General features: G+C 51.5%; 1 protein-coding gene across 1 annotated transcript in view; it reads left to right on the top strand.

The window, feature by feature from the left end:
- Positions 1–14459, top strand: part of CRISPLD2 (cysteine rich secretory protein LCCL domain containing 2) — a 62982-nt gene that overhangs the window by 14095 nt on the left and 34428 nt on the right. Inside the window, exons 2-5 of the mRNA XM_090259846.1 lie at positions 4301–4616; positions 8084–8202; positions 10824–10956; positions 11397–11512. Coding sequence (XP_090115972.1) covers positions 4377–4616; positions 8084–8202; positions 10824–10956; positions 11397–11512 — 608 coding nt within the window. The 5' untranslated portion in view covers positions 4301–4376. The remainder of the gene's footprint in view (positions 1–4300; positions 4617–8083; positions 8203–10823; positions 10957–11396; positions 11513–14459) is intronic.

Genomic DNA, 14459 nt, shown 5'->3' on the forward strand with positions numbered 1-14459 from the left:
GCTCGTGAAGTGGGCCTCGGCCAGTGGGCTTGTTGCTTTGACAGAGCGCTGACTGTCACTGCCAGGTTCCAGCTGGATCCTTGCCTCAGCCTCCTAATTTGCCTCTCTATTTCCACCTTGCCTCCTTCCATATAGTGCCCGGCGGGATGTTTGAAACATGATCCTGTTCACTCACTGATCTGATGCACTTATCAGTTTGGTAGGGCTGCCATAAGCAAGGGCCACAGACTGGGTGGCCTGAAGAACGCTTACTGCCTCACAGATTGGAGGCTGGAAGTCTGAGATCCGGGTGTGGGCAGGGCTGGTTCCTTCCGAGGCCTCTCTCCTCAGCTTGGAGACAGCCATCTTCTCCCTGTGTCCTCACGTGGTCTTCCCTCTGTGTGTCTGCCTCCTGATCTCCTCTTCTATAAGGACACCAGCTGTATCAGATTGAGGCCCACCCCAGTGACCTCGTTTAACTTAATCATACCCTTAAAGGTCCGATCTGCAAATACTGTCACGTTCTGAGATGCTAGGGGTTGCGGCTTCCACATATGAATTTAGGAGAGACACAAGCCAGCCCAGAACTCTGTGCCAGTACCACACTGGGCTCTGGGAATGCAGACGTGAGGGAGACGCAAGCCCTGTTATTGCTGTGATTCTGCTTAAATCTTCAGTGTTCTCCTGCTGCCTAAACTTAGCAGGAGCATCAAGCTCTGGGCCTTGCCTCTCTCCAGCATGGACCCCCAGGCACCCTGAGCTCTAGTCAGGCCAACTCACTTTCAGACCTAACAGTATATTGTGCATGCCGCCCAGTGTGGTACCACAAATGGCACGACCAAGGGCGAGTCTGTGCTTCCCAGGCCAGCGACTGGCGCAGAGCAGAGAAGGCTTAAAGAAATTCTCTTCTCTCCTTTCACTGTGTTTTCTTCCAGTGGGAAGTTTCCAGGAAACCCTATGGTTCTCCCAACTCTAAAACTCCTCCTAAGGCTTTATCAGCTCTCCTTGGAAACTTCCAGGGAAGGAGTCTATAGGCCCTGGAGTGTGGGGCCCCTTTCATATTCAAAGTGAAGGGGGCTTCACTTTGGAATAAGGTCACACATGTTCAGGGAAACATGCCAGAAGGATGCACTTGGGACCCGCAGCTGTTTCATTGTCCTTTCACACCTCGGCATTTTGCTTTGTTTTAAAGTGGACAAGTCCAAAGGACAGGATGTGTTCATCCCCTAGGCCCAGTCTTGGAGGACGCCCTCCTTGGTTACAACTTTGCCATTTCTGCCAACTAAGCCTGTCTACCTACCTAAACTGAACAGAAGTTGACACTTCCATATTTGCTTGAGATTTTAAAGTAGAAATAACATATTGAAGATAAAGATGAAGTTCTTCATATACTCCTCCCCAGTTCCATTGCCCTCACCCTGGAGTCAGCTACCACCATGATCTTGTTCTGATTTCAGTCCTGGACTTACCATACAAACACACACACACACAGGTATACAAACACAAGCATGCAGACATGTGAATATGTATGTGCGTGTAATAAATGTATATAACATATAGATATTGTATGTACATATACATATATATCCAAAAATATACAAAATTTCATTTATATTTTTTAAATTTATGCAAATAGTAAAATCAGCATAATATTCTACAACTTGCTTTTTTAACCCAACATGGTATTTGAGTTTTGTGTTGATAACCACATAGCTCTAGTTCATTCCTTTTAGCTGCTGTATAATATTCGAACTCATGACTACTCCACAATTTATTTATTTATTATCCCTACTGATAGCTATTTGAGTTGTGCCCACTGGCAGTTTAAAGCAAACCCAGGTTTTGGTTTAGCTGAATCACAGTTGGGTTATGTAAGCAGTTCATGTTTCACGTTTGCTGGTGCCCTGCCCCTCCAGCTGCTTTAGCATAGAGTAAAGCAAATTGAGTGTTGTCGTGATGCCGGAGTGGACATTTTGTGATGTCAGTCCTCGTTCACTGCATCTCAAATCTCAAGCCAGCGTCACTGTGTCTTGGCATCTCTTTCAGCCTGGCCTTCTGCAGCTGGGAAATGTTCATATATGGTGGTATGACTAACCTGAGAGAGAAATCAGGGACTCTGAGGGCTTCTACATTACTAGTTGGATTCCCAGTGGGGCGAGTGAGCACGCAGAAGTCCTCCCCGCAGTCCCCGGGGCTCTGCCCCAAAGGGAACTCCATGGGAGGGAGGCCACATGCGATTCACACCAAAGAGAGCTTCGGCTCCCCTCTGGATGGCGGTTATTTTTATTTGAAGCGCAGACTCCGTCAGGACCCTGTAGAGTTTCCAGGGTTGGAGATGGGAACTGCCTCTTTCCCATAACTCCTCAGCCTGCTCTGCCCCCTGGGATTCTGCTTCTGCTCATTCTGGCAGCTCCCTACTGCACTCTGCGTCTTGCCCCTGAGGCTGTCCTTCTTGGCTGCCATCTTCTGGTCCCAGCCAGCTTGATTGGCAAGCACCAGGTTATCACTAATGTGGGTGAAGACCAGAGAAGCTTTGTGGAAAGGATTGAGCCTCTCAGGGTTCTAAGTGGGTCAGCATGGAGGCAACGCTGTCACCCTTCCCACCCAGGGAGCCCGCCCCCTCCTCCAGCTCCCTGTGGTGTCTTAAGTCATCCCTGTCCCACTGGGTGGGGGCTGTGGCTTTTCTCACCTGTCTCCCCAGCGTCTAAACACAAAATCGGTGCCCAGTCAAGGTCATCGGGTGACTGACCGACTCCCGTGGGAGTAAAGCAGAGGTGAGAGACATTATGAACACACTCAAGCCTGCCTTATCTTTTTGGACCAGGTGGTAGCCAGGAGGGGGACTACAGTCGGTGGCCCGTTAGTGGAGGTGACACCCCTCAGAGTCATCACACCAGGGTTCAAGTCTCAGCACCTGCACTGACAGTACAGCAGCCTTGGGCTTGTGGTGCCACCACGCTAGGCCTCAGCTTTCACATCTGTAAAATGGGAGTGATGGCAGACCGATGTCCTGGGTTGTCTTGGGATTGGAAATGACGTGAATGAAGTGACCAGCCCACATAGGTACCCAGGAAGAAGTTTTAGAAGGAATAAAAGGCACAGCGAAAATTCACCTAATGTTGGCCCTTGGAATTTTAACGTTAGTAGGCGTATTTGAAGACTAGCGCAGCTCTTCCTCATATGAGTGCCAGGGAAGAGAGTTTAGGAAGAGGATTATTTGGGGAAAGGACTTGTAGATCAAAGGCAAGGAAGGGCTATCAAGATCCTTGACAGGTAAGAGAAGTGAGAGAGCTTTCTTTCCTCCAGGTAGTCGGCACCGTGGATCTCTGAGGGGATGAATCCCATGTGTCAGAACTGAGGTTCCAGGAACACACTTTGGGAAGTGCAGCTCCAAGATGAGACCGCAAAGGTCTGGGAGTCCCAGGTCGGCCTCTTTTGTCCCCTCTCATTGCTGTTGGTTTTGTCAACCAATAGTAAGTAACCATTTTATGTGTTCGTTGGGTCTGATGACCCATGCGAATCACTAACTGAGTAGCCGAAAGGGTAACACCTGCCAGTGTCTGGAATAGGCTCATCGTCAGACAGAGCTGGTGAAGGGAGGCCACGTGCTTACTTGTTGAGTGGGTTTGCCAGGCAGGTTCGAGGGTGAAACCGGGGTACACAGTACTCCTTGGAGGTCCTCCCTCTTTCCACTGTCACTTTCTCCGAGGATCAAGCCACAGATGACTTGTTGCTCAGCAGAGCATGCAGCTGGGTGTCTGGCTGGGGCTGGGTGACATGTTGGAGTGTGTCACGACTGTGTGGGTGGTGCCAGTAAAAGGGCGGAGACAAGAGGAGCCTTGTGCAGTGATGGGTCTGGGGATGCCTGTTAACCACGTTAGGTAAACTGAGTCTTATTTCACAAGGACCAGGAAATTTGCTGCTAATGTTGGTTCAGGGCAAATCCATTGGTGATGTGAAATGACCTCATCAGTCTCCTTGGGGAGCAGGAGACAGAACTTAACTCAGGCCACAGACCCACCTGAGTCCTGAATGAGTAGAAATACTGACCCAACGTTGCAGAAGATGGTGACGAGAGAACTCGGGTCCAGCAGCCACTGTGCCAGGGCGTCCTATGTAGAGTCTGGCCAGCTTGCCTCACTGGAAACCCTTTGCGTGAATCCAGCCCCACCACTTCCTGTCTGTGGGACTTCGGTTACTTGGCTCCTGGGAGCCTCAGTTTCCACATCTGCAAAGTGGGGAGAATGCTGCCTACCTCATTCACTGCTCAGGCTGACACTGGAGCTGATGTTTTCTCCCTCTGCTGTCTGCTTCCTTTCAGAGTTCTCGAGCACCCAGCTCCACCCCAGGAGCCCAGGCTGCCCTGTCACCCCCATTCTTGCTGCCAGAGAGGAGCCATGAGCTGTGTCCTGAACGGCCTCATCGCCTTGGGGCTGTTTCTGCTGGTCTGTGGGGCCCAAGGCTTTTTCCTGCCCAACGTCACACACTTAGAGAAGCTGCTGAGCAAGTACCGGCAGGACGAGCCCCATTCCCGGGTCCGCAGGGCCATCCCCAGGTCGGACCAGGAGGAGATCCTCATGCTTCACAACAAACTGCGGGGCCAGGTGCACCCCCCTGCCTCCAACATGGAGTATATGGTGAGTGCCGGCACCCTGCCCCGGGGGCGGGAGGCCTGTGCTCTGTCTGTTCTGTCCCCAGTCACTGGGTGTATGGCAGGCTTGGGGTCTTGTGCGATAGAGGGTCCCTTGCCTCTGTTCTTGGCCCCCCACCAAAACAGCACCCGTGAGTTCCCCAGCAGAGGCTGCCTCGTGGCCAGCTCCTCGTGTCACTTCTCTGGAGCTGAGCCTATGAACCTGTGCTGAACCTTCCACTGAGTCCTCTGGAAGTGGGAGGGGGAGGGTCTTGGGGCTGTGCTGTGCCGCCTCCTAGCTGTGTGACCTGGACAGCAGCCAGGCTGAGCCTCAGTTTCCACACTGAGAATCCTGTCCTGTCATGGTTCCTGTGACTTGTTTCCTTCCCTCCCCTTTGCCAGAGAGGTGTGCTGGGTGTCCTCTGGTGACACCGCGTGTGGACAGCCCCGCTGCCTCCCTCCCCAAGAGCTCTTTCCTGCTGTCACTTTCCTTGTCCAGCCCCCCCACAGGCTGGAGCCCAGGCCACACTCCTCTCTGTCCCCTGGACTCAGCTGTCACTTTTCATGTTGTCCTGCGCCCTGACATTGGTAGTGCTCATGGCTGGGGACCGTCCCACATGTCTCTGAGCCCTCACTGTCCCTGTCCTTGCCCACACTGGGTGGCCCATCACCAGCTTAGGGCAGATGAACGGGTCACCACCAGTCTGGGCAGAGCCCCACGGGCCGTGCTACAAAACATTCCTTTTTTCCCTCAGGGAAGTTATTCAGGCATTTATTCCAAAGGGGCTGTGCTAATTTTAGGAGGAAGAACAGGCATCCTTTCAAAATGCATGGAGCAGCTTATGGAGACCTTTTTAGGGTTCAAGTTGTAGAAAATTAGGGTAGATTTCCTTGTGGCTTTGGAAACATACTCCTTCCCCATCTTTCCTGCCCCTGACACATAGTTTGGTGCTTGAGAAAGTTAATGTCGGTACTGCTTACCAACAACTACCTTGCACCCCACCTGGAGGCTTGATGTCTACTTTCATCCATCCTTCCCCCAAATCCTATTCCAGCAGGCACCATTATCCCATTTAGAGATAGGGACACAAAGGCACAGAGAGCTGAAGACACTTGCCCGAATTTGCACAGCCAGCAAGGCCAGAACCTGGCATGCTATCACAGATGCTCTCCCCAGTGCATCTCACTGCCCTGTTCTTTCCCTTCCCCTGCCTCTAGTCGTCCCTCCGAGGGGTAAAGAATGTCCACCTGTGTCTTTCCTTCAGAGGGACACGGACTAGTTGGAGGGCGAGTATTCAGCGGGGAACACACAGGCTAAGTGGGAGGTGAGGGGGCAGGTGGGGACTGGAAGAGGTCAGGGAGGGCTGGCCTGAGCTGGGGGACTGGGCTTCATCATGCGTGCACGCAGTCATTTACTTATGCATGCATGATTCTGCATGACAGTCAAGACATGTAACACTGCCGTGGCAGGGACGCTGATCAAAGTGTCAGTTGTAAACAGCTCACCACACAGCCAGACCCGTGACTGCCAGCCCTGCACCCTTTCGTTTGAGGAACATTGTTTTGAGGCCCTACTAGGTAGCAGGCATAGCTGGAGCCTAGAGGAGGGTGGGAGGCAAGGGTGAGTCAGGATGAGGATGCTCAGCCTCAAATGGACAGAGGGGAGATCTGGGTTCTTGTCTGGTTGTGCCCGGTTGCAGACCAGACATCAGGTCTGCATATCTCCAGCCAAAATTTCAAAAGCCTTATCGTCCCTTCCCGCCAGAGATCTTGCCTGGCCTGTCTTTCTCTCCCCAACTCGATCTTCGCCCTTTCTGCTCCCCTCCCCTCTGAGCTGTAAGAAATGTTATGGACTCAGACCAATGGCAGGCAAGGTTCACAGTGCTCTTGAACTATGGCACAGAATAAATAGTGAGCTTCTGAGAGCTAGTGACCCTCAGGGTGGGGTTGGCGCCTGCCCAGGCTCTGCCCTGCCTCTCTGGACACTGGGAAGGGCCTTAGCTGGCTGCTCCCAGAGGGGTCTTGGTGCATGTGCATGCTGCCCTCGTCCCGACTGCCCGCCTTTCCCTGGCTTGGAGACGAGTGAATCGCTGATGTGGCGCAGGTAGTCTATATGGGAGAGCGATCCATGAGTCCGGGAGATGGCAAGGAGGAAGTCCAATTTCAGAGTGCACTATGGGGGTCTCATTACAGGGTCGGGATCTGTGAGGATCTGCTGGGTAAAGGGAGCAGCAGGCAACTCACCCTCCTGAAGGCGGGAGGTGGGTGCATTTATCCCCAGGCCTGTCCCACTGGCTGAGGGTTGACCCCACCCCATTCAGGCTTTGCTTGGTCATTGGAGAGAGATCCCAAGCAGAAGTAGCCCAGGGCTTGGTGGGCACCAAAGGTGGGTGCTGTTGGCGAGGGATGAGTCTGAGCGTGCCAGCTATGGGGGATGGGTCAGGGGTATAAAGCAGGTTCTCAGTTGCTCTCCCCTAGGGCAGGACCTGCCTTGGGATGTTGAGGAGGCTTGGTTATCTTGGCTGGAAATACGCAGCAGGGCAGGAGGAGGAGAGGGAAGCAGGCAGCTTCATGACTCCACCCTGGGGTCTCATGGTTGGGTTAACCAGCCTCCTATTCCTGGACGTGTCCCAGGGCTCTACCCAGACAGCCTTTCAGTGGGCACCTACTGTGTGCCAGGGGATGGGGCTCCCCAGGGGAAGGGACGGCCCCCGCCTGCCCATGAGCTGGAGCATCTGCCCGATGACTCTGGGAGGAGGCGTCGCAGCAGCTGGTTTGCAGTCAGCTCGGCGGGCCGCTTGGCATCTGTTCCTCTGCTGAAGAGAAATGACCCTGCTTGCTTTGTTCTCTCTCTGTGTTCTCTCCTGAGGAGTTCTGTGTGTTCCCTGGGCCAGCTGGGAGGCAGGACCGGCTGCGGAGTCTGTCTTCAGATTCTTTGGCCCCGCCCCCTGCCCCAGCCCCCCTGATTTAGGGTGGGCATGATGCCAGAGGGGAGCAGGGCTGGTCAAGTTGAAAGTATTTCTTGCTACTTAAAAAAAAAAAAAGTTAAAATACACATAATACAAAATTTACCATCTTAACCATTTTTAAATATGTAGTCCAGTAGCATTAAGTACATTCACATTAGTGTGTAACTGTCACCACCATCCACCTTCAGGACATGTTTATTCTCCCATCTCACCAGTGAGAAGACTGAGGCTGAGAGGACAGGGGCTCCCCCAAGGTCATGGGCAAGTTAGAGGTGGAGCAGGAGCTCTGAGGGCAGCCTTGGAGCCAGGCTCCTCTGAGTTCATTGCTGACCTGCCACTTCTCACTTGCTGAGTTAGGAACTCAAACAAGATACGCACACAACCTAATGCTACAGAAGCTGAAACAGCTCCTGGGTTTACCTGGAGCCATAGTGGGAGGCAACAGCACTTTTGGTTCTTACGCCCATCCCGGACTCTGAAGGTGCTTGTTCTCCTCCCCCTGCAGACCTGGGATGAAGAGCTGGCAAGGTCGGCGGCGGCGTGGGCCCATGAGTGCATCTGGGAGCATGGGCCCACCAGTTTGCTGGTGTCCATTGGGCAGAACCTGGCTGTGCACTGGGGCAGGTAAGAGCTGCCGTGGTTCCTCCCTTACTTGTGAACCGGCCAGCAGGACTGAGTACCTACCATGTGCCAGGCTTGGTGCTTGCTGTCCATTATCACATTTAGCCTTCCTGATCATCCACTAAGAGAGAGAGCTCCCATGTCATTCACCGGTGGGGAAACTGAGGCTCTGTGCCCAAGAACACTTCTGAGTAATTGGCAAATGGACATGAGCCTGGTGGCTGACTTCAGACACTGATCATTGGACTCAGGGTTTCTAGTCTGTGAGTTTTCCATTCTAGCTCCTTGAAAGGGCTCTTGAGTGAGTTGCAGCTGGCCAGGAAGGAGCTGGCTGGGCAAGCTGGAGAGATGGGAACGTTTGCTCCTATAGTGGCAAGTCAGTATTCTCTTCTCCATCCCAGCATATCTGGGTTCTGCTCATTCTTTTAAGGTGCAGCCAGGTCCTACCTCATGGGCAGCTGGCCCTCACTTCCCTTTCTTGTCTGGCCATGGAGGGGCTCACTCACACCCCTGAACCTCTGAGGCCTCCTGGCCTAGCAGCACCTTTGTCCCCTTGCCCATAGGAGGCACTTGACAATGGTCAGTTAAACGTCATTCCCTGGCCTTCCCCAAAGTCAACTGGGCCACACATGCATACAGCCAGCCTGGCTGACATTCCCCTCCAGACTGGGGGCTGGTTCAAGAGGAAGTAGAGAAGGTGCCTTTTGACCAGTTGAGACTTACTGTGCCCACAAGTCCTCTGAATCTGGACCCAGCGGTTGCCAGGGTCTCAGAGTTCACTTTCATTCTGTCCTATTCATCGAAAAGTTGGACTGAACTTGAAATATCAGGTCAGGGTTTGCTTGACTCCAACCCACTTATTTCCTAGCTCTTCAAGTTCTGGAGTGGAATTTTGCCACGAGCAGCTACAGACCCTTGAGGGCAGTTCCTTTTCAGGACAAAACCTGGGCAGGTATCATGATGGATCTAGAGAGACATGACTTCATGGAAGCAAATAATACAGTATTTTTTCCTCCAGTGAATTCTGCTTTTTATAAAATCAGTCTAGGATAGAATGAAATGAAAATGTCTACGGGGGAAGAAATCCATCATCCCACTGCCCTGGTTCCACTCCTTTCATTTTCTGGGCTCCTGTGTAGCATTTGGCTGTAGGCCGGCATATTTTTACACAGTTGTAACTGTGGCCAAGACAGCTTTTAATTCACTTTTTTTTCCTTCCCATACAATACCAGACAATTTTTCTATTATGTAGTCATCATGGCCATCATCTCATAAAGGCTGCGTATGGGACATCAAGTAGACAGACCAAAATGTAGCCATTCCACTCTTGTAACTTGCTGTTTTGGTTGTTGTTGACTAGGTTGAATTATTTTATTAGGATGACTCTGAGGAGTGGCATGGATGGGACACCAAGTTTTCCCCTTCTGGGTGAAAACACTAACTTGTTTCCCCAAAGAGCCCCCCATTTGCGAGGCCCCTGTGGCACCCGCCTGGCCTGAGGCTCTGGGGATGGATGGGGCAGTGGGTGTCCTTTTGCTCTGGAGCTCGGTGGCTGTGCGTTACTTTCCCTAAGCTGGTTCCAGCAAAACAGGCTGTTTCCCAGGCCACATCACTTACCACTGCCATTCGCTCTGGGCTCTGACAGTAATTGTTACAAGACCTCTAAGTGCCCATCTTACCACAGTGCTCTTAGAAATGGCCGGTCCCCCTCGCCTCCTTTCTTTTTATTGAAACCGCTTTGTTTACACTAACTGGCAACCTGGGATTTGCATCCAGTTTATTTTCTTCCCTAAGAAAATAACCAGTGCCAGCCTGATGGATGCGGCCAAAGGGCAGGGCAGGGGCCACCAACAATGATGACTCTGGGCCCTCCTCTCCATTGGGGCCAGGGTGGCTCAGTAAGAAATCCTAAATAGGAAGTTTTCAAAAGGGTTTGCATACCTGACTGCAGAGCTCTGCGTACCTACAGGTTTCTGTGCCCTGAATGAGTTTTCTGCCTTGCATTTGAGTTCTTGGGTCCCCCCGCCCAGGCAGCCTAGGAACAAAGCCAGTCATGACCGCCCATTGGTGGATGATGGGGGCCCATCTGCCTGGCCCCCCATAGCCAGCTATTCCCCAGCTTCCAGACCCTCCCCTGCCACGGTGGTGTGTCCCATCTGTGCATCACTTGTTCAATTATTTACAGTACTCAGTATTCTTTTCTACATTGACTTTAAATGGATTCATGTCTTAAATCAAGTTTTGTCTTAAGTAATAATACCTTTGAAATATGGAGTTCATAGGCTGCTTATATTTTCCCAAATGTACATGAAAACAAACATATAATTGTTAACATAAAAAATAACTCATTGGGGATCAGGTAAAAGTTTCTTGAACACACAGGTGGCATGTAGGCCACCTGAGGGACACTCCTGGAACCCAACAGGACTCCAAGGATGCCCAGGTAAGCTCCTCGCCAATTTGGCTTGTAAGTGTTTTTAGCAGGTGCTAGATGGGGTTGGAGGCTATTGTCCCTGAAGGAGCCCCCCCTCCAATCTAGCCCCTGGGTCGTGGTGTTACCAGTTGTGGTCTCTGCTGTTGGGAGCGTGGTGGCTAGAACATAAGGAGCTGGTCTGTCCCCACAGGTATCGCTCTCCCGGGTTCCACGTGCAGTCCTGGTATGACGAGGTGAAGGACTACACCTACCCCTATCCCCATGAGTGCAACCCCTGGTGTCCGGAGAGGTGTTCTGGGACCATGTGCACCCACTACACACAGGTAACACTGGAGGAACGGGCCTTGAACTCAGTCCAGCATCTCCAAACCCAGTCACTCCCTGGCCCTGCAGCATTGTTGCCCCGTAGGAGAACCTCTGCTGTCATTGCCTTAATGTTTTTCTTTAATTTCATGCTATTCGAAGTATAGCTGGTGGATCAAGCGGTTTGTGACTGATTCACAGCTAGAACACTGAGACTAAGCTCTAGAAACTTCTTTGGCACTTTTACATGTTGGGGCATCTTCCTTGTGTGTGGTTTGTTTGTTCAGTTTTTTCTTCTTAAACAAATGTATAGGTCTTCTGTGGGTTGAGGGGAACTCTGGCCCTTCATCCCTTCACCACATACTCCTTTAACACCAGCAGCCTACAGATCCAGGCCAGATTATGTCACCCTGGTGTGCCTTGCTCCTTGAGTTCTGATGCATGGATGCTGTCTTTTCAGATAGTGTGGGCCACCACCAACAAGGTTGGCTGTGCTGTACACACCTGCCGGAGGATGAACGTCTGGGGAGACGTCTGGGAGAATGCGGTCTACCTTGTCTGCAATTACTCTCCAAAGTAAGAATAAGTTGCCGTGGTTGTATGCGTTGGGATGCTTTTACCAGCTGTGGAGGGTCCAACTAAAACTGTCTGAAACAGTGAATCTCTTCATTATTTCATACAGCAAAGAGTCTAGAGGTTGATGCATCCGGGTGAGCTTGATAGATCGGCAGTTCAACCAGCACTCAGGCTCCTTTTGTCTTCCTGTTGTACTATTCTCTCCTCATGGCTCAATAGGGCTGCCAAGCACTGTGCATCATGTCTCCCCAAGCAGAAGGAAGAACAGCAGAAAAGAGCTCTCTTTTTAGGTCTTCCTCACCCCTGGCCCACCTTCTCCTTATGTCATTGGCTAGAACTAGACCCCTGGCAGACAAGGGGAAACAAGATCGCGCCATTTGGCTTTGGCCCGTGGCATTGCCCCAGTTGACTTTGCAGCCTCCTCTGGGACTGCCTGAACAGATCAGGAGCAGCAATAGCTGTCGACTGGGCAACAGGTGGGGTCTGTTATAGTGATATCACTATTATTTTTTTCTCTGGAAATGGGCAGCAGGTAGCGCTCTAGAAAGCAGGTATTCACATTACACTGAGGTTTTGCATCTTTCTGTGTCCCCCTCTCGGAAGGGTCCACATCAAGTGTTCGTGTCACAGCCCCTCGCCCTCCTTACCCAGCCTGGCATCGTCAGCGTATCCCTTATCCCTTTACTTATTCACCTCCATTGCTCATCAGACAAACACGTGCTGGTTCTCGCAGAACTGCTCGCCTGGTTTACGGTCTGCGGTTTGCATGCTGGCCGCCATCCCAGCACCATGCCCTGCGCATTGTGGGCCCTTGAGGTACATTTGCTCCGTGACTGAATAAGATGGGGATGACCTCATTTATTTGGTTTGGGTCAGGAGTGGCTGTGAGAAGGTGCGATGAAGGCGGAGGAAAATGGAACTCTCCACGCACCATCTGGTGTGCATGTGGCGGCAGGGTCTCCGCAGCCCACAGGGGAAAGAGGATTATGTCACTGATAGGGAGAGATGCAGCCACAGAAGAGTAATAAACTGGTCTACCATGGTGGAATTCCTGGCAGAGGAGAGTAAGGAATAATTCAATTTGACTCTTTATATAAAAAATACACTAGAGTCCTGGCTGGTGTGGCTCAGTGGATTGAGCGCTGGTCTGGGAACCAAAAGGTTGCCGGTTTGATTCCTAGTCAGGGCACAGGCCTGGGTTGAGGGCCAGGTCCCCAGCTGGGGGTGTGCAACAGAGGCAACTGATCGATGTATCTCTCGCACATTGCTGTTTCTCTCCCTCTCTTTCTCCCTCCCTTCCTCTCTCTCTAAAAATAAGTAAATAAAATCTTTTAAAAATACACTAGAAGACCCTATCAAAAATACAATCCTTCCCTTCTTTAGTCTCCACTTCTTTTCTTGAAAAAGGAATAACCTATGACTGTAAAATGTACTAATATAAAGTATGCAGCTTGATAAATTTTCACACCTATATACATGTATTTGTCTTCTTGGGCTGCCGTAACAAAACACCAGTAACCGGGCGCTTAAATAACAGACATTTATTTGTCACAGTTCTGGAAGCTGGAAATCACAGATCAAGGTTCAGCAGGGCCAGTTTCTAGTGAGGCCTCTCTCCTGGCTTGTTGGTGGCTGTCTTTCCCTTGTGTCCTCTCAGGGTATTTCCTGATGCATGCATTCTATGGGGGGATAAAGAGAGAGAGAGAGAGCTTGTTAGTGTCTATTCTTATAGATGCTAATCTCATCCAGGACTGCACCCTTTTGACCACATTTAACCTATGTTACATCCTTAGAGGCCCTGTTGCCACATATAGCCATAGGGGGGTTAGGACTTCAGCATATGAATTTTGGGCACACACAATTTAGTCCATACAGTATATATACACCCATGGAACTACCACCTAGGTCAAAATAAGAATATTTCTAGGGCCCCAGGGTACCCCCCAGAAGTGGCTGCTCTTCTGACATGTCTCCGCATCTGCCAGTCTGTCTGTTTTAGACCCTCATATGAGTGGAACTGACGGATGTGCTCTCATGTGCCCAACATCTTCCTCCCAACACCATGCCTATGAGATTTGTCTATGGTATTGTGTGTTCAATGGGCCATTTTTTATTGTTGTGTGTATACCATGGCCTCTTCTTCAGACATCTGAATCCCAGACCTTGCAGCGGGTGGCAGCTGAGAGGTTAGGCCCTGATGCAGTGTCTGAGCTCACATCCTCTTGGACGAGGGTGGAGGTTCTTGTACCTTGATGGCCTTGTGCATTAGGAGAGGACACTTACTTCATGGTGCTATTGGAAGAGTAGAGACTGTGTACAGGATGTTGGTGCTGAGTCTGGCCCCCAGCCAGGCCTCCATAAACAATCTTGAGTGTTATTATTCCCGGAGCATCAGAGGTGTAGTTTGCCTTTGAGGGAAAACGGAACCCTCGATGGGCCGGTGATCTCAGCTCTGGGACAGTGATGAATCCATCTGGGGCCCAAATAGTTTGAAGAAACTTGCTGAGTCTAACCCAGCAACAGAGCAGGCTCTGAGGCCCTCCGTCTGCCTGGCCATGGTCTGTCTGGGGGAGTGGTTCCAAAGGCCCACACGAACCCCTAGTTGTCCTTGCATGTCCGAGTGGAGGTGGTCAGCTGAGTGGGGGCTGTGGCATGGTCACGATGCTATCATTTGTCACCCCAAGCCTGACGCCACACAGCCCTGGGTGGTGCCACCCCACTACTTTGAGCCGTTGGAGGTGGTTATGCAGAGAGGGAGTTTTTGGCAGTTTGCCTTTCGGCCATCACTCGCAGCGCCCCTCCCGGGCCTCCCTGGAAGCTGTCAAAAACCACCCAGACAAGCTTGTTGCTTTAGGAGGTGCTTAGAGCGTGTGACCTTCACCCTGGTCCTGAGGGTGACCACAGTCACTCCGTCCTCTCATCCTTACAGCAGCCTATGCCATTCCCA

The sequence above is a fragment of the Furipterus horrens genome, unplaced genomic scaffold (genome assembly GCF_987537825.1).
Source record: "Furipterus horrens unplaced genomic scaffold, mFurHor1.1.pri manual_scaffold_13, whole genome shotgun sequence".
Lineage (NCBI taxonomy): Eukaryota > Metazoa > Chordata > Mammalia > Chiroptera > Furipteridae > Furipterus > Furipterus horrens.